The 24,611-nt window shown below is 39.6% G+C and overlaps 1 protein-coding gene across 10 annotated transcripts in view; it reads right to left on the bottom strand.

The window, feature by feature from the left end:
* Window positions 1-24,611, bottom strand: part of PLXNB2 (plexin B2) — a 262,497-nt gene that overhangs the window by 59,975 nt on the left and 177,911 nt on the right. For all 10 annotated transcript variants that reach the window (XM_051795629.1, XM_051795621.1, XM_051795630.1 and 7 more), the window contains 10 exons: window positions 22,521-23,631; window positions 20,680-20,862; window positions 18,113-18,235; window positions 13,923-14,023; window positions 11,723-11,849; window positions 10,025-10,175; window positions 7,401-7,515; window positions 6,565-6,667; window positions 5,989-6,090; window positions 491-583 (listed from right to left, as the gene is read on the bottom strand). In XM_051795629.1, coding sequence (XP_051651589.1) covers window positions 491-583; window positions 5,989-6,090; window positions 6,565-6,667; window positions 7,401-7,515; window positions 10,025-10,175; window positions 11,723-11,849; window positions 13,923-14,023; window positions 18,113-18,235; window positions 20,680-20,862; window positions 22,521-23,618 — 2,196 coding nt within the window. In that variant the 5' untranslated portion in view covers window positions 23,619-23,631. The remainder of the gene's footprint in view (window positions 1-490; window positions 584-5,988; window positions 6,091-6,564; window positions 6,668-7,400; window positions 7,516-10,024; window positions 10,176-11,722; window positions 11,850-13,922; window positions 14,024-18,112; window positions 18,236-20,679; window positions 20,863-22,520; window positions 23,632-24,611) is intronic.

Genomic DNA, 24,611 nt, shown 5'->3' with positions numbered 1-24,611 from the left:
TCTCCAGGTTGAACAGACCAAGTGCACTCAGCCATTCCTCATACAGTTTCCCCTCAAGGCCCTTCACCATCTTCATTGCCCTCCTTTGGACACTCTCTAATAGCTTATTATCTTTCTTATATTGCAGTGACCAAAACTGAACACAATATTCAAGGTGAGGCCTCAATGATTTTACCAGATTGCATAAAATGTGAAGAATAAAACAGTAATGGTCTCAAATTCCTCCAGGGACAGTTCCATAAATCCATGGATTGCATACGTAGAGAAATGAAGGAGAAAGATTGAGGGTTTTGATGGGAGACCCCAGGAACTCTGGGCTACAGCTGTTGCCTTTGACTACTACTGCCAAAGGAGAATCTCTACCAGAGGTGGCTTTCTTTTCTAAGGGAAACCCATATTACTTGGATAATTTTGGACACACGTGGCTACTAGAACAGTTTAGAAGAAGAACTGAGTATATTTGGTAGGTGAATCATATTTTTGCATTTACCTCTTTAGTCATGAATGAAAAATTTCCATTATCTGATTCATCAACAGGAGCTTCGAATTCAAATTGGCTGTTTCCAACCACAAATTTTTTACCCTATGGAAGAGAAAAGTTCAGTTTAGAATTTGTATAGCATCACCAAGCATAGTAAACATCACCAGGCAATATCCTGTTCAGCTATGGAAGTAATTAAGACCAAATGCAGTAAGCTAACCAGTTACAGTCATCTAAAGCAGTGCTAGTGAAATACTGAGTCAGAGCAATCTGGTACTTTGATGCACTCCACCAGCATTCATTCAGGGTGGACACAACATGCAGTTCAAGAAAAGTAAGATCATACGTAGCACTCCATTTTAGAGAGCAATAAGAAAAAGCTAGGATATGTAAACACTGGATGGCTTCCCACATCAGATGTGTTATTAACAGAGCTGTGTGAGTTCTGCTCTGTAGGGATTCTGGGCAAAGCAGCAATGCAAGAACTGCATGGGAAACAGGAATGAACATCTCTCAGCTCTTTCTGGCTTTCTCCTGCTTTACTATGACTCCCAATGTATTTTCACAGGAAAGTCTTTGATGGCAGCACCAGTTTAAGGGTATTCCTGCCTCCTAGACACTGTCTTTCCCTCTCTTGTCCTTAGATCCTAAATCCATAAATTACTGTCTTAAGGCTGAAGCACATACTGACCTTCACTGCACCAGCAAAACTCTCAGCTTGGCTGTTCTGTGATTCAGTCAAGGAACCGAGCTAGTTAAAAACCAAACACATCACCCCACAACACTGATTCTGTGCTGGATCATTTTCCTGCCCACAGGATAGCTGTGCAAACAGCTTTGCCAGAAGAATCTTAGAAAAAAATGAGTAGCAAGGATATTTTCAGACAGTATTGTTGGTAAAGACTTATGAAATCAGATCCCACTGGGGGACAAGATAACCTTCACCTTTACAAAATCATAGAATCATTTGGGTTGGGACCCTTAAAGATCATCTAGTCCAACATCCCTGACATAGGCGGGGACATCTTTCCCTGGACCAGGTTGCTGAAAGCCCCATCCAACCTGGTCTTGAACACTTCTAGGGGTGGGGTACCCACAGCTTTCTTGGACAACCTGTTCCAGTCACTCATCACCCTCCTTGTAAAAGATTTCTTCCTTATATCCTATCTAACCCTACACTCTTTCAGTTTTAAAAATGTTACCCCTTTCTCTTTTCCTACAGGCCCTGGTAAAAAGTCTCTCTTCATCTTTCTTATAAGCCCCCTTTATATATTGAAAGTCCACAAGTGTCTCTCTGGAGCCTTCTTTTGTCCAGGCTGAATCACCTCAACTCTATCAGCTTTTCTTCATAGGATAAGCACACTAGCTCTCACCCAGCACTCTGATCATTTCCATGTCTCTCCTTTGGACTTGCTGCAACAGGTCCATGTCTTTCTTGTACTGGGGACCCCAGAGCTGGAGTTTCAGGAGAGTGGGTAGGAGGAAGATAAATACCTCTCTTGACCTGCTGGTCACACTTCTTTTGATGCAGCCCAGGATATGATTGGCTTTTTTTGGGCTGCAAGTGCACATTGCCAGCTCATGTCTAATGTTTCATTCCCACGTCCTTCTCCACAAGGCTACTCTGAATCCATTTAACCCCCAGTCTGTACTGATATTGGGAATTACCCTGACCCAGGTGCAGAACCTTGTCAGTGGTCTTGCTGGACTTCATGAGAAATTCATTGCTGATGTAAAGAACTACTCCCTGTTTTTGATCAGAGCTGTCTGAATCTTGAAGCACATGGCAAAAAAATAATGGTTACTCAGTTCCTCTTTTCTGCTCCAGGGGTTAAATACACTGTCTCCTATCATCCATGCCTTGTGCATGAGCATCACAGCATGTTTATTTGTAGCTAATTCTCTGATGCTGGAATCACAGGTAACTCATGGGTCACTAGATTTATCTAGTTAGTGCAGTGGCGAGCTTTCCTATTGCACCTTCACTGTGACATGTTGGGCAGTGGATATGAGCCCACCAAGGTTTGGGGCTGAGGAGGACAACATGTTCTAACCAGTTATAGGGCCTGACTCAAGACTTTGGTAGTTTTATGTTATAGAGGGGAATATAGCTTCTACTTCTTCCTTCTCAGAAGCTACGTATAGAAAATAAGCTACTGACCGAGACTTGTTTGAAACTTTTACAGCTCATTCTTGCTTTACAGAAAACATCTACATACTCCAAGTTTTAAAGCACCTCCTTACAAATCCTTTTTTTTTTTTGAGGAATGCTGCCTTGTTTTTCCTACTCCACATATTTTAATATAACATCTGTTTTTCAAAAGTGTTCAAATTCTGTTGCTGTGTAAGGCTTTCCCACATGCTTAACAGCAGGCTCTGGGAGAGGAGGGGAGCTTCCATGTGTGTGACAGCTGATACCTGCAGTGCATTGAAATCAGGAGTTGCTATACCAGGCTCTTGAGCAGAAGGCCACAGAGCTCACAGTCGGCAGTCTGGGTTCAAGATACATGTAGCAAACACTAGGAAGCGGGTTTCACATCAGACACACGTGACAAAGACAAATCCAAATGGGAAATTACTTTTAACGAGAATCTTTGGTGAGCTAATAAGGTTATCTTGATGCTGCTACATCTGTCTCTCCTATTCTGCCAATCTTTCAAGGACTCAGTTGGAGAGTGTCTCAGAAATTGCATGCAATATGATTGATCAGTACTAAACTTTCCTCTCAACTGCCTATCCCGGATGAGGCTATTCCCAAATGAATGACAGCAGCTTGGATTTACCTCTCCTTCCCACTGAAATTCTTTCAGAGGAAGGAGTGGCAGAAAAACAGTCAACAGCCTCTTCTGTTTTAATCTATTTCTCTCCAATGGAAGTCCTCACGAGGAGACTTATTTGTTGTACTTTAAGCATTCAAAAGTTAGGAGGTGCATACAAAACGTGCAAGCTTATACTTCCTCCATCAGTTCTGCAATAGCAGTTTTTTAAGCCATTCACCTCTCCTACTCACTAAGTAGGCCTTTATTGCTCATCTCCACCTAGAAATGAAGATGCTTATATACACAATGTTGGCTAGTGTACTTAGTCACCCATGATAAGGCTGGTTGTGCCTTTTAAGTAAAGCACAGATTAAACCGAGATAATAGAACTAGTAGTTCAAAGTGACAAGAGAACATTAATTTTTGCTTTCTCTAAGTAAGAATTTAGGCAAGGAAAGTGGCTATACCAATGTTCTAATCAATAAAGACCTTAAATGTGCTCATAGCTGCATGACTGCTAGCTCCTAACGCACTGTAATGCCCAGCATATCCTGTAGCAAAATTGTTCCACATGAGAAGCCAAATGCTATTTTGCATTTGGGCTGCAGGCCAACCCCTACAAAATATCCATCCATGGCTTCTCCTGAGCCACCCCGATTTCCATGAGATGTTTACCAAAGGCTGAGTGTAAGTTATGCCCTTACTCAAATGAATTTTCAGTCATCAAAGTTACTGCTTCAGATAGCATGACCCCACAGGCATGAGTGCCTGTATGATTACAACTATTTTATGCCTTATTTGTCTGCTATCACATAGAGGTCTGTGTATACAGCTGTAGTAACTGTGTGTGCCTATTCCAGCCCTGGCATTGAAGGCACTATATTGTTTTGGTTTAAAAATGCACATCTGTACCAGGATATATGGAGCTGATTCCATGACAGACATGACATTCCCATATGGCTCTTACCCAAGAAAAATTACTCTGATATCATTTGACACTCATTGCTCTCCAGCATCTTTCCAGCTTTGGGCCTATGTATTCACCTTGACTTAGAGAGACTTGAAATCCCTGTAAGCCTTCCCAGTTCCAAGTTGATAAATACATACTAGGTCTGTTCTGTAGGCAAATTGTTAAACATTGCTACCCATGATAAAGCACTCAATCCATAGGATGTGTCTCTGCCTTTGTTAAATGTAATTGATATCTCACAGAATAAAAAAAAACCAACTCAATAGGTTTTTTCCATTGGCTTTTTGCTACTAGTAGTTCAGAAAGATTAAAATGCTTAATTACAGAATGATAAACTAGATAAAGGACTTTTTGGATTCCTGCTGCTGCTTCTCCTCTTGGAGCAAGAGAGTCCACTAGAAACCAAATTCAGTACATCTAAATTATGCATCTACCCTGAATTTATTCTTGAGAGTGGCTTTTCCACTTATTTCCAGGAAGCAGGAAAAGATTTTCCTCTTTTACAGAGAAACAGCTCTTCACAATGTTAAACAAAAGAAATATGAGTTTAAACTCTGGAATACTCTTCAATTTTTAGCATGGAGAGATGTGGCCTCCAAGAGAAGTGTTGTGTGCCACATGTTGCACACAGTCAGACATCCTAGCAGGAACCAGTCCTAGCACCTCAGAGAACAGACCAAATTCACCCAATTTCTTTTAATCATCTGTATATATTTTAAGGTCTTCAAACAAAAATGTTTATCTTTGAACTTATGTTTATATAGTAAGGTCTTCATATATGTCTATTGTAGTGACACTCAGCATGGTCTTCTTGTGATTACAGTGCTTACAGGTTGCTTTTTACCCTTCTCTGAATACCCTTCTTACATCGCTGCTCTTCAGACCTGTTGACCCTTTTCCATCCCTTGGCAGACATAGCAGAGGTGATAGAAGGGATTTATAAGCTATAGAGTACTTCAATTTGGAAAAGGAAAAAAAAACCTCAAAAAAAAGAGCCTTCTTTCCCTTGATAGATGGCCACTAGCTAAAGAAATCAATGCACTCCACCCCAGTGTATCTATCATCAATTTACACAAAGACAACACAGAAACAAAGAATAGAAATAATAACAATACTTGAGCTATTACCTAAAAATGATTTTTAAGCTTTGTTTTTGTCCAACTAACAATAACATTTTATGCATTGTCTAGGTTACAGAACAATTAAAAACTTGAGGTCAAACTCTGACTTCTCAGAAGATTTGTAATTTATTTTCTGGAAGCAAGTATAGAGAAAGAGAAGCCTTTGCTATGGTTGAAAAAATGCCTGATCTTCTAGTTTGATGGTCACACACACACAAAAGCAAAAGATTATTTTATCCAAGCTAAGAAAAATTTAATTTCTGAGTGCATTTTTGTGTTTGAAAGGCGAAAACTGAATTAAGCACAACAACAAAACCCAGTAAGTATTTAATTAGAAAAAAATATATGAAACATTCACAATTTCTACATCACCTCTTATTTCATTAGATGAAAAAAAATAGTCCAGTGTTTCATTAGGTCTTAAAGTGCCCCCTCCAATTTTAGTAGTTAAAATATTTTTCTCCAGCTATGATTCTCTCTTGGTGATGACTCTACTACAGCAACCAACACTACATCAAACTTGAATGTGTAGCTCTTTCTTTAAAAACAAGTATGAGCAGGATCTCCAAGGCACATAAACTAATGCTTTAGTTTAGAGGTGTGGATGTAGTTTAACTTGCATTCAAATGACAGGTAGCTTTGAATTAATCTGCTCACCTGATAATAATCTAGATGCTTTCCCTCAAAATACACAGTTGTTTGGTACTCCATAGGTATTATTGGAGGGTCAGGGTTTAGAAACTGTGGGCATTCTTCTTCCTGGGGAGAGAAACATTTTATATATTATTACAAACAAAAAATCTTATCACAATAAGCTCCAACGGCCTTCGGACAATAGAATGCTTGTTCTGAAGAACTTCATGCTTAAAATACAGTGACAGATTTGATTACACCCTTTCAAATTAGACATGCTAAAAATGACTGCAGCATATGTCAAAGCTGTGGGTGATTATCTTTCCCTGCCTTGAAATCACGTTCCTCCCATTGAAGCAAAATAGTAAAAGGAACAGAAATATCCTTTCAGGAGTTATTCAGTCTCACTGCCCCTCCTCAATCACACCCTGAATTCCCACCCCCGCACTGTCACTAAAAAAAAAAACCACCTTACACTTCTGGAGTTAACTTTAGGATCATTTTTAAATCCCTAATTCAACCAACTGATATGAGATATAAAGCAAACAAAACACTGAAGTGTTCTAATAAAAACCTAATAACCTTATTTTTAAACATTACCATATTTTGTTTAATCACATCCTGTATTGAAGAGGACTCTTCACAGATATGTCTTTTCCAGTCCCACTGGCAATTCCATCTATTGCTTGCACAGGAATAGCATCTACAAATATAACACGGTAGTCATGACAAACTGTCAGGCTTTTTCCCCCACTGACAGAAAAAGTAAATGAAATGCCATATTTATTCATGGAGAGTAGATCATCCTTACTATGTTAAGCTGAAAACTTTATAATAAGAACAGTTCAAGAAATCCAAAAAGCTATTTTAGCTATTAAATATTTGAGCAAGGATCAGAAAACCATAGTATCTTGCACAGATGTTAAGATCAAGCCTGAGAGGACTGGAAATTATTTTGATCAACCTTCATACATAAAACTGAACAAAGATTTTGGGCTGGCTGTGCCTGCCATGGGGCAGTAACATCTTAAGTAGGGCAGATGCTTGGGGCAGAGTCAGCATTGACTGTCCTACTTGAAAGCACCACAACCTAAAGCACTAATCTATCATTTCAGGGAACCAGTAGGCAAGCAGATATCCACGTATCCAGATATCCACCTGCAGATACATCAGCAGCTACAGAAATGGTAATCCAATCAACTGGCCTTTAATTATATGTGCCATGAATATTTCTATTCCACACCTTGTGTTGCTGGCTCATCTGGTGCCATTCAACCATTTTTAAACTGCCTTTAAAGGTAAGAAAAACGATTGGGACATTGGCAATCTTTGAGAGTGCCAGAGGCTTAATTATGAAGTGATTGAGTAACTCAGCTGTTAGTCACCTCACACACAAAGCTACAGAATCTAAACACTTAAGAAGCTGAAATACTTACGGCTGATTTTCAATAAGATTCATTGCTTCCTCACAGTCATAAAAAGGGTAAGTATGTGATGCAAAAAATATCTTGTTCTCTTCAAAGGTTAACTGAAGTGGAACTGAAACATGATCTATCACAAAAGAAAAAAAATTATCCAAGTAGTTGTTGAATTCTTCAGTTCTTGAGCTGAATGATACAATGATAACACTTTTATCATTTCACAGGACATAAGCAAATATTTAACTATCCTGTTGACTCTCTGGATCTCACAACTATAAGCTCTGTTTCGTCTTTTTAAGCTTTAACAAAATTTTCAGCATATGGTTCTCAGAAGAAAAGTAGAGGTAGAAAAAAGGGAAGAAGCAAAATTAAAGAATAGCTTTGTTTTATGGAAGTGTTTCTCAGTAGTGCTATCATCATGCTAGCATTTTAAAGAGCCTAGAAGAACATGGAAAATTGAGTAAGGAGATAATTGAACGCAGATGAAAGCTGGCACAGGAACAGTCATTTTAAATAAAACATTTTCTTAAATATGAATATGTTTGTGTGTGAAATTACTTTCATTTTTGAATTAAAACTGTTGTCATGTGAATTAAAGCAAGTGATCTTTGTGATTAATGCCCAACAGTGCTTGCAACCCTAAGTTAGCACAGGCACTTGTGAGCTTCAGTTTGCCATACATGATTTCTCCGCAAATGTACTTCTCATCTGGATTATTACCAAACTAAGTGTTGTGCTTTCCTCAGTGAAACTTTTTGAAATACCTTTTTCAGAAATCATTAAGCCCTTATGACAAGCTATTTCACAAGCTATTGAGCAATTTCAAACTCTGCTTTCTTGAACAGGTTCTTGGAAGACCATCAACTGCTTGGCTGGAAGTTACTTTTGCCTGCACTGGGTCCCCTTGAATATTTCAGACTCAAAGGAATGCCAGGGGATTTCCTAACAACAGGATGGTGAAAAAGCATCCTTCCTAGAAACGTCCTATTCCTTTTGGAACCAACCACAACTAAAGCAGCCCAGACTTTTCCAACATCAGTAGGGTTTCTTAAGAGTAACTGGATGGTTCTGTACTTTTTGTCACATGCTGCAAGGAACATACAAATATCATGCATACAAATATCTTAAGGGCAGGTATCAAGAGGATGGTGGCAGACTCTGTTCAGATAGAACAAGCCAAAAACTGAGACACAGGAGAGTCCCTCTGGATATGAGGAAAAATATCTTTGAGGATGACAGAGTACTGGAACAGGTTGCCCAGAGAGGTTGTGAAGTCTCCTTCTCTGGAGATATTCAAAACCTGTTTGGACATGATCCAGTGTAACCTGCTCTAGGTGAACTTGTTTTATCAGAAGGGATGGACTAGGTGATCTCCATAGGTCTCTCCAGTCCTAACTATTCTGTGTTTCTGCGAACCACTGCCTGTGTTTGTAGCTACCTACCTTCTGCTGGTGTCTGCTGAGCTTCTGAGCATCCTTTTATATTACTTTTGAATATTCTTTCAGATGGATCCCTGTGCAACCAACTTAGAGGGACATATTATTTCTAGGTGACTTGCTTATTCTAATGCCTTCTCTGACAGGCTTCTAGTATCATATTTTATGCTGGACAACTCTGAGATGTCATGTTTATCAACCCCATTACTTTATGTCCCGCTTTACAAAATATTTAGGGAATGTGAGTTGGCCCTAAATAACAGAGCACTGGGACATGCCCCAGCTAGTGTAAAACTCAACAATAAGATTTTAATATAATTATTTTCCCTGCAACTGCAACTGGATTTTGACCTCTTTCAGCCTTAAGAGAATTGAAACTTATCTTAAAAAGTGCTTTCAAATACCGCTCTGATAGTTCATGACTGCTTTGATAGATATAAAAGATTTATCCTCAGGGGTATGTCTGCAAGCTGTAAGAGCACCTGTTTTTGTTTGTTATTTCTTTTCAGTTTTTAAAACTCGATACATAATAAACAGTGCTGTGTAACCAGTTTCAGTCCATGTGTTTATACATCAAGATGTATGAATTAAAGCACCAACAAAGCACTATCTAGGAAATAAATTATGGCTGGCAACAGATCTTAAGCCTGTAATCAGTGGTTCAGAACAATAATACAGTCTTTAATTATATGATCAAGTATTTTTCCACTGGGTTTACTCTTGCAGAAGTTGGAGGACACACAGTAGAAGAGGCAGAAGGTTTTATGATAGAAAGGACAGTCTTGTGACTAGAAAACAAGACACTGAAGTACTATTGACTAGACCAAAACTAAGACATCAGGCATGAACAGCTCACAGTTGAAGCACATATGCATCTCTTCTGACGCTGCAATTCTGATTAGAGTAACTGGGTTTTGTTTGTTTGGGACACAGAATAGCACCTCTCTGGCTCCACGTCTATGTGTCTACCAAGATACTGTTTCAGGTTCCTAACAGAAATACTGGGAATGCTATAGCTTATGAATACATCAATGCAAAAAGTTTGAGCAAATGGACAGTTTCAGCAACAGACTATTTGGGGAAAGGGACTGGAAGAGGAAAAAAACCCAGCTTGTATGCATCTCATATAAGAGCATCACATTAGAAACAGCAGTCTATGTTCTTTTCTCTTATTATCTATGGAGGGTAGCAGTATTTCTTTACCTTGATGTTTTGGTGTTGGAGGAATTATATCAGGTGGATCACAGATAATAACCCCTTCTTTCAACTGAGCAGAACGTGTTGTTCCCCCAAATGTACAGCAAACATTGTCACTTGCAGTCAAAATTGGCAATGGACTTACAGTCAGTTCCACCTGGAAACAATTTAAACAGGGTAAAATGTTTGGAAGAAATGATCCAAGAGCTGGTAAGGTTTATAATCACAGTATTTCAACTGCTTTTGTTGTTGTTGTTGTTGTTTTGGTTTGGTTTGTTTTTTTTTTTGTTTGTTTTGTTCAGTGGTGATATTTTAGCTAGCATCACAGAAGATGGCTCTCCTTTTTAATTTTTGTTTCTTCCCATCTGGTAATCTTTTCTTCTTGTATCTCTACCAGTTTTTCCAGGCTGGGTCTCTGCTGAATTATACTGATACAAAAATCTCTTGTCCTGTCAATCCATTAGATCAGAACAAAAATGTCTGTACAGACACACCTAAAGCCTTTTATTCTTGTCCTCAGCATCCAGTTTAGCAACACTAAACGGAGTGGTTAACTCTTAAATCCTGACAAACTTAATTAAAATTACATTAACCTTCTGTGTTACAAGAGAATAATGGGACAAAGCTGGATAGACCAGAAATGCTGGAGTTTGAAAGGGATGAACAGAAACATGGTTTCCTCAACACTCAATATAACTGCAAAAAAATCTGTTGAGATCTATCACTACTGATGAAAAAGGATTTCTGAGTGATGGTGAGATGTTAACCTACTCCAGGAGAGTGTATGTGAGGAACTGAAAGCAAAATAAGATAGGAAAACTTAACAAGGAAAGAGGAAACAACTGAAATGAAATTCTGGATGCTGTCCTTGACTTAATGTTTCAGGTGTGTTCATTATACAGTTTAACTTTTTCCATTTCTTATTGCCAGTAGAAAAGACAATCATCCCTTTCTTATTGAAATCAGTTACACTCTACTAACATCTTTATTCAACATAGAAATGGCCTTAACACAATGCTATTTACATCATTTAGAAATGAAATTAAAGTGACTTGGCAGACAGTTTCTTTATTTCTGATTAAGAGGAATTAAAAGCCATTTACTGATTTTACTTGCTGAGCATCCCTGGGAAGGCCTCAGTCTGCACTGGCATGCTCCATTTGAAATTAGAGAAAGTTTTAACACCCTGGTCACACTCCAAAAGCTCAGTTTTGTTGCATGAGTCGTTTTGCATGCTGAATTTACCTTCTCCATGTACCCAGTCAGACTCCACTGCGTAGGAAAATCCACTGCTGATTTTAAAGCAACAGCTTATGGCTTCACTGCTTACTTAAGTTTATGCTCAAGTAAGCTGAAAGGGCAGCATGAAATCTGCCCTACCAATTATTTTTTATGGGTTATACAACACTGTGCAACACTTCCATAATATTCAGACAAATGTAAGTGCTTTATCATCCACACTAGTGCATCACTTCGGTTTACAGAAGGTCAAATTCAAAAATTTCTTAGAAGAAAATATAAACTGCAACCTGCAAGAACAGCAGGCAAGAAAGAGCACTGTGAGAAATGCCAGAGACTGAGATGTCGAAAACACTATCCTATTCCTGGTCTTCACTGCGCATAAAGAAATGCAAATATTCACCTTCCTGGTAGTCACATCAATGTGCTTTAAGAATATATAAGGAAAGCATTTTCCTGTTATACCTTAGCAGGGGCTCTGCGACTCATATTTAGAGGGTCTGCACTAATGATAGTCACACATGTGCCACTTGGACTCCACAGCCAGTGGTTCTCCTTATCAGCTGTTCCACAGTCAGCCTTCTTTGTGCACCTGAAAAAAAGAAATAAAAACCAAAACAAAGCAATATTATAGCTGGACTCTGACAAAAAATTTGCTTTAGTATTGACTAGTGGGGTTGTTATTAAAGAATTTTTAACAGAATAAGTGGTGTAATAACTATTGATGGTTTGAGGTGTCAAAAGCAAGTGCCTGTACTATTTTGGACACCACCTGGAATTAGACAACCCAAATCCATAAAGAGGAAGTAATATTTAGCACAGGAACCATTGCCTAATCATCTGAAATCAAGCTGAATAACCTTCATTGTAATATATAACAATATCCTGAAGGAGTGGGCCTGTTTTTTCTGCAAGTCAAATGGCAGACATCTATATTTTGTCAGTGATAAGACACAACACTCATGAGCATAAGATGAAACAGAGGAGTATTGCTGGAGATACTCAAGCTTGTGGAGAGTTGTGAAACAGCTCTAGAAATGTTACTTTCGCAGTGCATGTTTTCATTACCTCCTGCCACTATTTAAGGCCTGTCCCTGCTAAGGCACTGTTAGAATTACAGGAAGACAAGTGTGGCTGTGCAACCTCACCAAAAACACTGGGAGATTTTCCCAGCTCAAGTACAGGAAGAAGAGATGCTGCAGTACAGAAGCTGCATATGTGGCTACAAAAGCTTGTTGAAGTGTGTGTGGGGACAGTCTCATGCATATTCTTTCCATTCTGTGCAAAGTTTAGGAGCAAACGCTGTGGAACCTCTGGTTGCTGCAGCAGAAGACTACTAAATCATCAGGGGCTTTAACACAGTGCAGTTGTTGCACAGCTCTGTCAAACCTCCTCTAAACAAATAATTTACATACAGAATCTACATTTACATAACATATCCCTAAACACACTACTAAGTGCTGTGTATGAGCATGAGACAGACTTTAAACTTAGAAATGAAACAGTTTTTTCTCCCCACAGAAAATAAATAGTAGCAAATGTGAAAATTCATGTTTGCCTCTTCTCAGAAACCATTAATATTTTGAAATATTGAGGTCAGTGGTCATATCAGAAATCTGAAGGGAAATCTAGGGAAAATTGCCTTTTTTATGATATATGACACAACCTTCAACTCCCAGCAGCCCAGGAGGAGTTTGAGGTTATATTCCAGATCCTCGGGTTTCATCCACAGCAACTGAAACCCAGGCTGGAGGAGTTACAGTATATTACATAAACTTGCACACACTGCATAAGTTTCTCTGCAGTGCTCCATATTATGCTACATCAGGCTGATAGGTAACCTAAAGCAGTAGTTCACATTTTCAGGCAGGAAGGTAGAAGCCTGAAATTCATCTGCATATTATAATTAAATATCCCCTTTGTTCCAACAGCAAGAAGTTAGAATCACGAATTCCCAACCACTCATGCCAAGGGGTTAATTAACTTAGTCAAAAAGAGAACTGCAGGACTTCTCTTCCCTCTCGGCACTCCAATCAATGCAGAGTGCAAAGAAAAGACATTACAGAGCAGTTCAGTGCTGTCCTAGTTTACGTGTGTTTGAATATTCATTCAGTGAACCTCTGCAGATAGTCAGCCAAATACCACTTTCTGCTCTCCTACAGGTAGGTGAGGGTCCCCTGTAGCCTCATGTCTTAATAGATGAAGTTTATATAAAATCAGCATTTGAGCTACACACTTTATTTTAGACATGGAACAGTTTTTTCCATTTGTGTTCTTTTTTACATTTTACTGCTCTACTTAAAATACATGTTATATTTTCTGAGTTTGAAATAGGGAGCATTTTTTTATTTTCTGGAAGAACATTTGACTGTACAGTTCAAAGAGAGATAAAATATACAGTTAGAAAACGTATAATCATTCTCAGCATCAGCAGAAAAGTATATATTTCCCCAAACTAAGCAAATCTGCATAAGTAAACGGGGACTTTTTTTGTGTGCATAGAATATTGATATTAATGTCTTTGTGAATAAAATTAAATCACTATCTGGAGTGTTAGGCTGAGTACAAAATGCTGAGATCACTACGTTGAGCAGTAACCCATAGCACATGTCAAAACTTGAGCTATTCCACCGCCTGCACCTGAGCAAACACCGTCAGCACTCACCTGCCCTCTCTCACACACCAGCCACAGTATGGATCCCTCGCTTGGGCACACTTCTCACAGTCTGAATGTTTGTGGCAATCCTGCACAGGTAACCGATACACCTGGAGAACCAAAAACAAGGCAAACCATAACATCTGCAGAAGGCACAAGACAGAAATGTTTGTGCACAGAGCTGTACAGCGCCATTGCCTGTGGCAGCAGAAGGCTTGACCCTGTATTATTATCATCAGAGCTCAGCCTGTTCTTAACAAAATATGTACAAAACCAGAGTCTGTTTTTTCTCCCTTAACAAAGTCCAAATTCCCACACTTTTTCTTGATTTTTTCTCACTCCAATATTATTTAATCAGTCTTCAAAGTGATGTAGGACATTGTTATAATCAAGAATCATTAGCAAATCTTACAAAAATTGAGCTTTTCAGTTCCTCCAGTTATGTTACTTCTGGAAATCTACATTACAGCAGTCATCTCAGGACAGAAACTGCATCAACAATGCTCTGAATTCAAGAAACAGCTACTGCAGGACAGATACTTTCAAAAGGCTAACTTGGAACTGACTAGATAATTTTTTTAACAGAATATTCTCCACTCCATATCACTAGCACAGAGATGAAATTGTTTGGAAATGCACTTTTAGCCAGAAGGCATTTCAGAAAGTCTGCAAGCATGAGAGATCCAGGGCGCTTCGGGTTACTGCACTTCTCCATGCATAACCCTCCACCATGGAATACATTCACAAAATAAAATGGAAATAATTATGACAGGAAGCAGCAGGGAAAAGAATATCATCAATTCTCATGTCTCATTCCCCCAGTAAGTATTTAGCTTCTGGTTTTGATTTCCTTTGGTGCTGAGAATAAACAACTTTGTCACAGAAAGAGGAGCCAGCAAACAACCATTCCTTTTCGCTATGCTGCTGAAATGATGCAAGAGAAGAATGGGACATACATCTTCCTGTTGATGGCTATGTTTTACTTCTAAAGAGCGCAAAAAGTCTAGCAACAGTAACTCTGAGATGTAGGCTTTCTTATCATCTCATTTAAAACAATTGGCAATTAAAAAGCTACTTTCCTAGCCTGAGTTTGGCCTTTTCCTCACATTTGGAGAGTTAAGGAAAATGACTCACTTAGGGAAAATGCCAGTATTGTGCAGTTTGCTTGCATTTATTAATACAGGTGTTTACCTTTTCAGCATTCTGTTCTTTTTAGCTAACTGGAGCTGAGTTACTGGCACTCTGTTTCACTAACTGGTACCCATGAGAAACTGAATATCCAGTGAATGGGTTTTTTTTTATGACAAAGTATTTATTTCATAATTCTGGTAGGCATAAACAAGCCCTAGAGATTGCTGTCTCTGCAAGTTTTATGTGACCTTAATGATTAAAAAAAAACAAAACCCAAACCAAAAAAGCAGTTCTGTTTACAGATAGTTTCAAAATGCAAATAAACTAATGTTAGAGATTTTCTAGTTGGCACTCTAAATCAAAGAGTGTTAAAAACTAAAACAAGCGAACAAGCTAGTGATCATGGCAAGTGACTGGCACAGTCTGCTTTCCTCACAGTATGGTATGCACCGTAAGGAATCTGGGATCCTACCAGTGATGTACACTTGTAATGAATCAGCATGAGATGCACAGGGGTGCTAAGCTCCTTTCCAAGTCCCCCAAGAAGCTGCAAGGGGTTTCTCCTGCTCTCTGCCCAAGCTGTGGGAGCAGAGGAGACCAACTTTTGAAAGTATTTCCTCCAAGCCACCCACTGCTATTGACACCACAGCAGAAGCTAGGAGAAGAGAGAGGAAAAGTGAAACAGGAAAGGAAGAGCTTGATTCTCACTGTGGCACTTAACCTCTATCATTCTTGCCTGTATTTCTCTTGTCTGTCTTTCTCTTATCGCCTGACACATCACCACTTTCACTTTGCTCAGGTGCTTACAGAACCCAAGCAATTAATTTCCAAATGCTGAGGCAGGCTGCATCTGCCAGGTAGCTCACCAGCCTGCACACTTATCAGTGCAACTAGCTGCTCTTTATTGTTTACCTTATTTTAAATAACTCTAAACCATTTAAACTCACAAAGCAGAGTTCTGATATCTCTATTCCCAGAACTCACAGCCATGCTTAACCCAGAAGTGCATGTTTCAGCATTTATTCTTCTCCCCTTGCTTAGTTGCTTCATTTCTCCCAGCTCTGAAGGCCTCTATTCTCCTCCTGTCTATCTGCTTCTAAAAGTGGGTGGGACTGCTCATTGTAATTAACTCCTGGAGATGACAGTAATGTAATGCCATTACAGAGCTCCCAACTTTAGCTATTCATATTTAAGCTAAACAGGTTTTGTAAAAGAAAACTATTATTCATATTATTCAGAAACAGCAGTGTCTACGAGAGCTACTTGGAAAAGATTAAAGTGAAATCCTTTCTTTGGCATAAATTTGCTGTTTTCTAAATTTAAATGTTTTGTAGAGATGGAATTATTTTTTTGCAGGTTTCCTCTGAAAAAAAATTGTCTTGGCCTTTTAAATTCTACTATTTCAAGGTGACTGCCACCAGAAAACTTATCTTCCTTCAAGATTGCTGTTATCCCTTACGCTACTCAGCAGGACATGCTGTAGCCTCATAAGGGCCTCAGGGCTTTTACATAACATGCCAGCTTGTCATATGTGGTGCCAGGCCACCCAGAGTTTCGTGGACAATGTTGAAGTTTGGAGTTCTGTTCCAAATCTGAACAGAATCCAAATGAGAAGTATCGACTACTGGAGAAAAGGAGAGGAGAGAAAGGGGGAGAGGGAGGGGGAGAGGGTCGGAGAGGACAGGGTTGGAGAAGAGAGGAGAGGGTTGGAGAGGAGAGGGTCAGAGAGGAGAAGAGAGGGTCAGAGAGGAGAGGGGAGGAAAAGAAAAGAAAAGAAAAAAGAAAAGAAAAGAAAGAAAAGAAAAGAAAAGAAAAGAAAAGAAAAGAAAAGAAAAGAAAAGAAAAGAAAAGAAAAGAAAAGAAAAGAAAAGAAAAGAAAAGAAAAGAAAAGAAAAGAAAAGAAAAGAAAAGAAAAGAAAAGAAAAGAAAAGAAAAGAAAAGAAAAGAAAAGAAAAGAAGAGAAAAGAAAAGAAAAGAAAAGAAAAGAAAAGAAAACCTGTCTCACACTGACATATTATTAAATCTTTATCAGTTGTTTATCTGGCATTTTTTCCAATGTGGTTTCTAGCCTGAAAACCTTTAGCTAGACTATAACATTCTTGCAGCATGAATTTATATTAATCCTTTTATAAAACAGTCAGAAAATATTCTTCTTGTATTGTTTTTCCAAATACTCTCCTTTCATAGCCCCCCCTCTGCCCCCCCCATTCTCTGTGTGTTACTGCTGCAAAGCACCTCCCATGTTGTATTCCATGTCACTGTCAGGGTTGCAGATGGTCACAGCCTGTTACCCACCTTGTACCAGAGAGCTGCTGAACCAAGCGTTTGACACCAGCAGCTCCAGCCTCCCCAAAGAAAAGTGTCAGAAGAGGGTTAGAGTTGGAGGTGAAGGAAAAATCTGGCATCCCTCTCATCTCTACTTGCTTTTTTTCTTCCTTTCTTTACAAATCTCCACTGTACCCTCACCTGACAGCACAAAGAAGGGGAATCTAAAAGAGATTGCCTGTGCCTTTCCTAAAAAATTGGACTTTTCCCACTACACTAAAGCAGAAGTTTAAACAAAAGTGTTTCCCAAATATGTAATTATCTCCATTGCTTCTTAGTTTTTGATAGTAAGACCCACAAAAACTCCTGGTGGCTTTACAGATGTCAGTGCTAGTATGTGCGCCACCAGAATCCTGAAGTACTCTTTGATAGAAATGAAGGCAGCTAGAGCATCCACCAGTGCTCCACACACACCACACTGAGCTCTAGGGCTGCCTGGCCCCGAGGCTTTCTGGTGCCAAACATGTTCACTTCGTCCTTCTCACAGATCCTGTATGAGAGCTTCAGAGGTGAACTCACTTCCCATTCCCAATCACTAAGCATCACAGATATGACAGTTCTCCAAGTCACAATAAACAAGTCCATCAGCTTAGAGTTGAGAAGGGTCTTTATACAGGCAGAGTAGGGGGAGTCCCACTAAATAGGGTGACTTCCAGGAACAACACAGAAATGTATAAATCTCAGGTCAAGTTACAGAGAAAGTGAAAGTAGGCCTGGTCCTTAATGCAAGCAGGACATGTTACCTTGTCTGTGGTCATCACGTACAGATTTTCTTGGGTTTGGTCAAGGACCAGATCCTTCTTTATGGGTTTATTTAGTTCAATAGCAAGAGAGCTGTACTCAGTTGCAGTGGATGACAGGAACACCTATTTCATGGAAGAAAGAAAGGTGGTTAATGTTGCTTCTTTTCACCCAAATATTATTATTATATCTGGCTACTGTAGTAAAAAAAATAAAAATGTTTCTGAAACCACACTAACAACAAAAGCAGGACTAAGCAGAATTTCCATACATTGTTGGTTGTGGGGGGTAACATAGTGGAAAAAAAATGACGAAATGGCAGAGGTACTTAATGCCTTCTTTGCCTCAGTCTTTAAGACCAGTTGTTCTAAGGGTACCCAACTCCCTGAACTGAAAGACAAGGATGGGGAGCAGAATGAAGCACCGAAAATTCAAGGGGAGTTGATCAGTGACCTGCTGCACCACTTTTACACACAAGAAGCCTCTGTGTACTGAGGGAGCTGGCAGAAGAGCTCCCTGAGCCATTTTCCATCATTTACCAGCAGTCCCAGCTAACTGGGGAGGTCCTATTTGACTGGAGGTTGGGAAATGTGATGCCCATTCACAAGAAGGGTCAGAAAGAGGATCCAGGGAACTACAGGCCTGTCAGCTTGATCTCGGTACCAGGGAAGGTCATGGAGCAGGTCATTTTGAGTGCCATCATGTGGCATATGCAAGGCTACAAGGGGATCAGGCCCAGCCATAATGAGTTTATGAAAGGCAGGTCTGGTTTCACCAACCTGATCTCCTCCTGTGACTCACTTAGTGGATGAGTAAAGGGCTGTGGATGTTGTCTGCGTACACTTCACTAAGGCCTTTGACACTGTTTCCCACAGCATTCTCCTGGAGAAACTGGCTGCTCATGGTTTGTACAGATGCACTGTTCGCTGGGTAAAAAACTGTCTGGATGGCTGGGTCATCCAGAGATGGTGGTGAATGGAGTAAAATCCAGCTGGCAGTTGGTCACTAGTGATGTTCCCCAGGACTCAGTATTGGGTCAGTCCTGTTTAATGTTTTTATTAATGATCTGGCTGAGGGAACTGAGTGCACCTTCAGTCAGTTTGCAGGTGACACCAAGCTGAGTTGGAATGTTGATCTGCAGCAGGGTAGGAAGGCTCTACAGAGGTATCTGGACAGACTGGATTGATGGGCCAAGGCCAATTGTAGGAGATTCAACAAGGTGAAGTGCTGGATCCTGCACATGGGTCACAACCCCATGGAAAGCTACAAGCTTGGGATGGAGTGTCTGGAAAACTGCCTAGCAGAAAAGAAGCTGGGGGTGCTGGTAAATGGCTGACCATGAACCAGCAGTGTGCCCAGGTGGCCAGGAAGGCCAATGGCGTCCTGGTTTGTATCAGAAATAGTGTGGTCAGCAGGACTAAGGAAGTGATTGTACCCCTGTACTCAGTACTGGTGAGGCTGCACTTTGAGTACCATGTCACATTTTGGGCTCCTCACTACAAGACAGACATTGAGGTGCTGCAGCATGTCCAGAGAAGGGCAAGGAAGATGGTTAAGGGTAAAGAGTACAAGTCTTATGAGGAGCAGCTGAGGGAGCTGAGGTTTTCAGTCTGGAGAAAAACAGGCTGAGGGGAGATCTTATTGCTCTCTTCAACTACCTGAAAGGAGGTTGTAGTGAGGTGGGGGTTGGTCTCTTCTCACAATTAGCAAGCAATAGGGAAGGAGGAAATGGCCTTGAGTTATGCTAGAGGACGTTCAGATTGGATATCATGAAATATTTCTTCATAGAAGGGTTTGTCAAGCATTGAAACAAGTTGCCCAGGGAACCGGTTAAGTCACCATCCCAGGAGATATTTAAAAGATTTATTGATGTGGCACTTAGGGACATAGAATCATAGAATCACTAAGGTTGGAAAAGACCTCTGAGATCGTCGAGTCCAATCACTAACCTAGCACCACCATGTTCACCACTAAACCATGTCTCTAAGCACCACACCCACATGCCTTCTGAATACTTCTGACATTGTTTGGTGGGACTCGGCAGTGCTAGGTTTTTGGTTGGACATGGCCATCACTCTCCTTCAAGCAAAAGAAGGTGTTTGGTGTTGCAGTCTTGACATTTTAACACTACAAACATGTCAAATCTTGAGCATCACACAATCAGAATTTATCAGAGCTTCAGCCTGGGCTTTGTATTGCCACCTCTATTCACTGAAAGGCCAGAATGACAAAATGAGAAGTTGCTCTTAAACTAGTATGGGCTTGAATAGAGATAAGACTAGAGCAGCTGTTAGATTACCAAAGGCTGTTTGTATAAAGCTCTCAGTAGGTATGTAATCCTTTGGGAAAAATGTCATTCAGGCAATGCTATTTCAGTCTGTGTATCGGATAGCTGAGGTACATCAGCAATAATATGGTTTTTCTCTGAGATTAAAAATACCAAGCTCCAAGAGAATTTATTCTTGGTAGGTGATCTTATAAATCCCGTTTACTTCTAGAGTAGCCATATGCTATCACTACAGTTCACAACCTTTTAAATACCTCCAGTCTTTTAAGTCCAGTTCGTTACCTTAAGAATTTTACCATCTGAAGTTCCCAGAAAGGCCACGGTATGCCCATTCTCCACAGCCACAGTGACAGCCGTGAGATTCATCCCTTCTTTTTGTAGTACTGGCTTCTCTATAACACCATTCCAACTTCCCAAGAGGTATGGCAAGTGTTCGGAGCCACAGGGGAAATTTTTGCTTGCATTCTAATAGAGAATAGCAACACAGAGCGATGTTAAACATTCAGATCACTAATTCCTAGCTCAGAATGAAGTGCAGCCCTATTACCAGAAAGTATAATACACTTCAGACATTGAAGAGTACAAAGAGAGAAATGGATTATCTGGCCATTTTCCCCCAGCCAACAGGCAGTAATCAGAGAGCAGCCTGCTAATTGCAAACTGCTTCAATGCTTTCACTTTCCAGGAGGTATGGGGAGAGAAAACTTTTTGTTTCTATCTCATTATAGCAGCACACTTTAAAAAATAACCAGTTTGTTCAATTAAAATGAACATGTCATGGAGATCAGGTTAACCAATTTTGTGTTAAAGATTGTTTTTTTTATTACTGTTTTGTTTCTTAGTTTGCTGCTATCCATAGAAGAGCAACCCCCTGGCAACCTTCTCATGAACTTCAACACATTCTCTCTTCACTATGCTTTAATACTGAGCTGCAGAGAGTGCCACCAGAAGGAAGTTCATTCACACCTTGCCTTTCCTGCTATATTTGGCAACAAAACTGTCTTTCTGATCTGAAATCCACACCTCCTTTTGTCAGAAGCCATGGCCACTCCACTTGTCACATTCAGGATTTCTATGTTTGATGCTCACCCCATATGCAGGGTACTGCAGAGAGTAACACTGGTGGTTTGAAGCAAAAAGTGTTCTTTTAGCTTCTATTAGCAGTAGTGACCTATTGTGTGGGAGATGGCTGTAGTCTCACAAGATGAAGGATTATGGGTCGATACCAACAAAAGGCTCCTCCCTCTGGACTACAGCACATCACTTCTCAAGTTGTGCTCAAACAGCTGCTTATGAAAGTGTGTACCTTGGTCAAGCTGGGGAATTAAAATATCCTCCTAAAAGCCTGCTGAGTTATTTTTAAAATGACTTAATTTCTCAACCTAGTTTAGGGTTGGCTGCAGTAATGAATGGTATGCACAAATGGGGCTTGGGAATATAGTGATGTGGGCAAAACCATCATAAAGCCAACAGAGATGCTGAAAACTGACAGTCATAAATTGAAGAACAGCATCTGGAGGGGTGTAACAGTACCCTCCAAAACCTTTATAGCCAAGATAATGACAGGCCATAAAAAGAAGATGGCTATCATGCTATGGAATTATTTTGAGCCACAGCAAAATATGAACACCACCCGAATATAAGAAATCTGGGTATTTCAGTAATTTTAAAATAAAAATACGAGTGAAAAACAACATTAAATTACAGTATAATCTAAAATATTCTTAATACCATTTAAAAGTACTATAAATACGTTAGCTGAAACCAGAATTGTCTATAGTGATCATCCAGAAGCTGACCATGGGTGTAACAAATCCTTGCACTTGACTCAGTAACTTCCATACCAGAAGGAAACCTTTAAAAGAAGTGTATTTAGGAAAGCCACATTCATCTTTCAGAAAACATCAAATCCTTTTAAAAAGACTCAAAATTTAGACTATATTGCCACTCCTTGCTTGACCTGTTCCACAGCCCCCCAAGAACATTCCATTCCTATAGTAAGTCCAGCTATTGAGTTTTCAGTCATCTGATCTTAGCTCAAAGTCACACCAAAACAGTAGTTGTATATTTTTCAGTAACTCTAACACAGATTCTAAAACTAATATTGATATTACTTATATTACCAGTCCATGTAATGCACACGGGTTTTCTGCTGCAAAAAGTTTGTAAAATGAGCTGGTATTCTTTTTAGTGTAGCAATCATTTCGGTTTTTTTCAATCTTTTCATTGATTTGCCGCAAGGAAAACACACACAAGGCGGACTTCAGAGAGCCGTCGTCTTTGTTTACTTTGCTGAAGAGTGCAAGAAGAACTTTGTCATCTGAGGGAGTATCTGCAGTTTGTCTCTGTTGAGCCATGCTCTCAGCCAGCTCTTTTCCTGGGGTAGTGATGAAAGCAGAATGACAGTGATCATAGGCACCATCATCATCTTTGCAACCCAAGTCCATTTCAAAGTAGGAATAATAGTGGGCATCATCTTTGCACAGACGTGCAATCAGTGTGCGGTTATTGACAGGTTGTTTCTCTTTCTGATTGAAAATAAAATAAACATAATTTTTATCCTCAAAGACTGCCACAAATTGTTGTGTGCTTGATGAGTGAAAAGCTGACTTAACAGCTGCTGAGTCTGTATACATTTCAAAAATGTCTTTCCCATCTCTTTCATAAAGCTGCCGAGTGCTGATTATAATCCCATTATCATTAGGTCCATTCCCTTTCCCAACGAATAGTACTTGGTCGTTATTCAAGGAAGTGATCAGTCCCACAGTTGATACATTCTCATCGTTGCTTGCTACAAAGGACTTTTCTCCACTAGTGTCTACGTAATACTTCTCATTGCTAATGTTTTGCAGATCTCTGATGGCACAGATTCCCTTAAAAAGGCTTCCACATACCACAGTTGTATTATCCGCCTTGTTCAGCAACAGTAATTTGTTATAATTGTCAGTCAGTACGGCCTCTTTACATTGATTTTCATCAATGGGAGGTGTGCACTTCTTGTTGTCCTTTCTTGGACCTGTTTCTACAGATCTTATTACTTCCAGGTTTTCTGTAAGCTGATACAAAGCATTTACCACTCCCAAATAGATTATCCCAGTGTCATTATCCACTGTTAGATGATTTAGCTCTGTAGCACTCTGAAAAAATTTCAGTTCCTCATTTCTGGATAAGGTAACGCAAAAACAGCTCAGAATGGTCAGTGTCCAGATCCATAAAGCCATTTCTGTGTAATACCTAAAAAGGGAAAAAAGCAATACCATGAAACATATTGAAAAATACAACTTATACAAAATTGAGAAATGTGGAAGTTTTTTTCTCTCATGACTTCAGACACAAATACACTTATCCTTGTGCAGGTGTATCTTCAAATCCTGTTAATTGCCTAACAATTTAATCTGTTGGGAAAGGATTTAACAAGGTCATATGTCTAAATGATTATCATATAACCCATTAGATAATCAATCCTGTGCTAAAGCACAACAAGAACAACAGCCAATTTTAAACAACATAGAGTGCCAAGACGTAGTAGTGTTTCTCCAGATAGCATCATACTGTGCCAATATTTACTGCTGAAATTTTAAAAATAAGCTGGAGAATCTCAGTGTTTCGGGTAGCTCCTCCTTAAGGCGTGGGAGGGGGATTTACATAAAAATGTTTGAAACATTTGGTGTTGCAGGACTTTCTCCAGAAAGGAAAAAAACCTTCCACTGAGAACAAGCAAATCTGGATCTGGCTGCTGATGCTCTTTGATCTTCATCAATGAAGATCAGAAAGAGAGTAGAGTCCTTAACATGCAACGTTGCCTTTGGCTGCTGGTATGCACCACAGTACAACACTTCCATTCACTAGAGCACTGCCACTTCATAGTTTCAAATCTGTCTTAAGAAAATCACTTAAGAACTTTTTAGGATTAAGATTCTGCTACCTTTTTTTTTTTTGTTCCTTATTTTACTTCCCAAGCAGATGACCTGGCTGTTTGGAATTAGACAAAGACCTTCTGAGACTTGTAAGCAGGGGTCTAATTTTAATCTAAAAATTTAAATGAGGAAGCAAGTCCCAGCTGGCATCCTAAGTACAGAATATTTTGTCAATATTTTCTCCAAGTGTTTAGCTCTGAGAGCAGAAAATGAAAACTGGTATGCTTGGACACACTGATGTTAGGGAAAAAGGATGAATAGCATTTGGAGGAAGAACTGAAAAATAAATACGATCCA

This window comes from Manacus candei, unplaced genomic scaffold (genome assembly GCF_025592945.1).
Source record: "Manacus candei isolate 608988 ecotype Guabito, Panama unplaced genomic scaffold, ASM2559294v1 h1tg000043l, whole genome shotgun sequence".
NCBI classification, from domain to species: domain Eukaryota; kingdom Metazoa; phylum Chordata; class Aves; order Passeriformes; family Pipridae; genus Manacus; species Manacus candei.
This window is presented reverse-complemented; position numbering and strand designations above follow the sequence as displayed.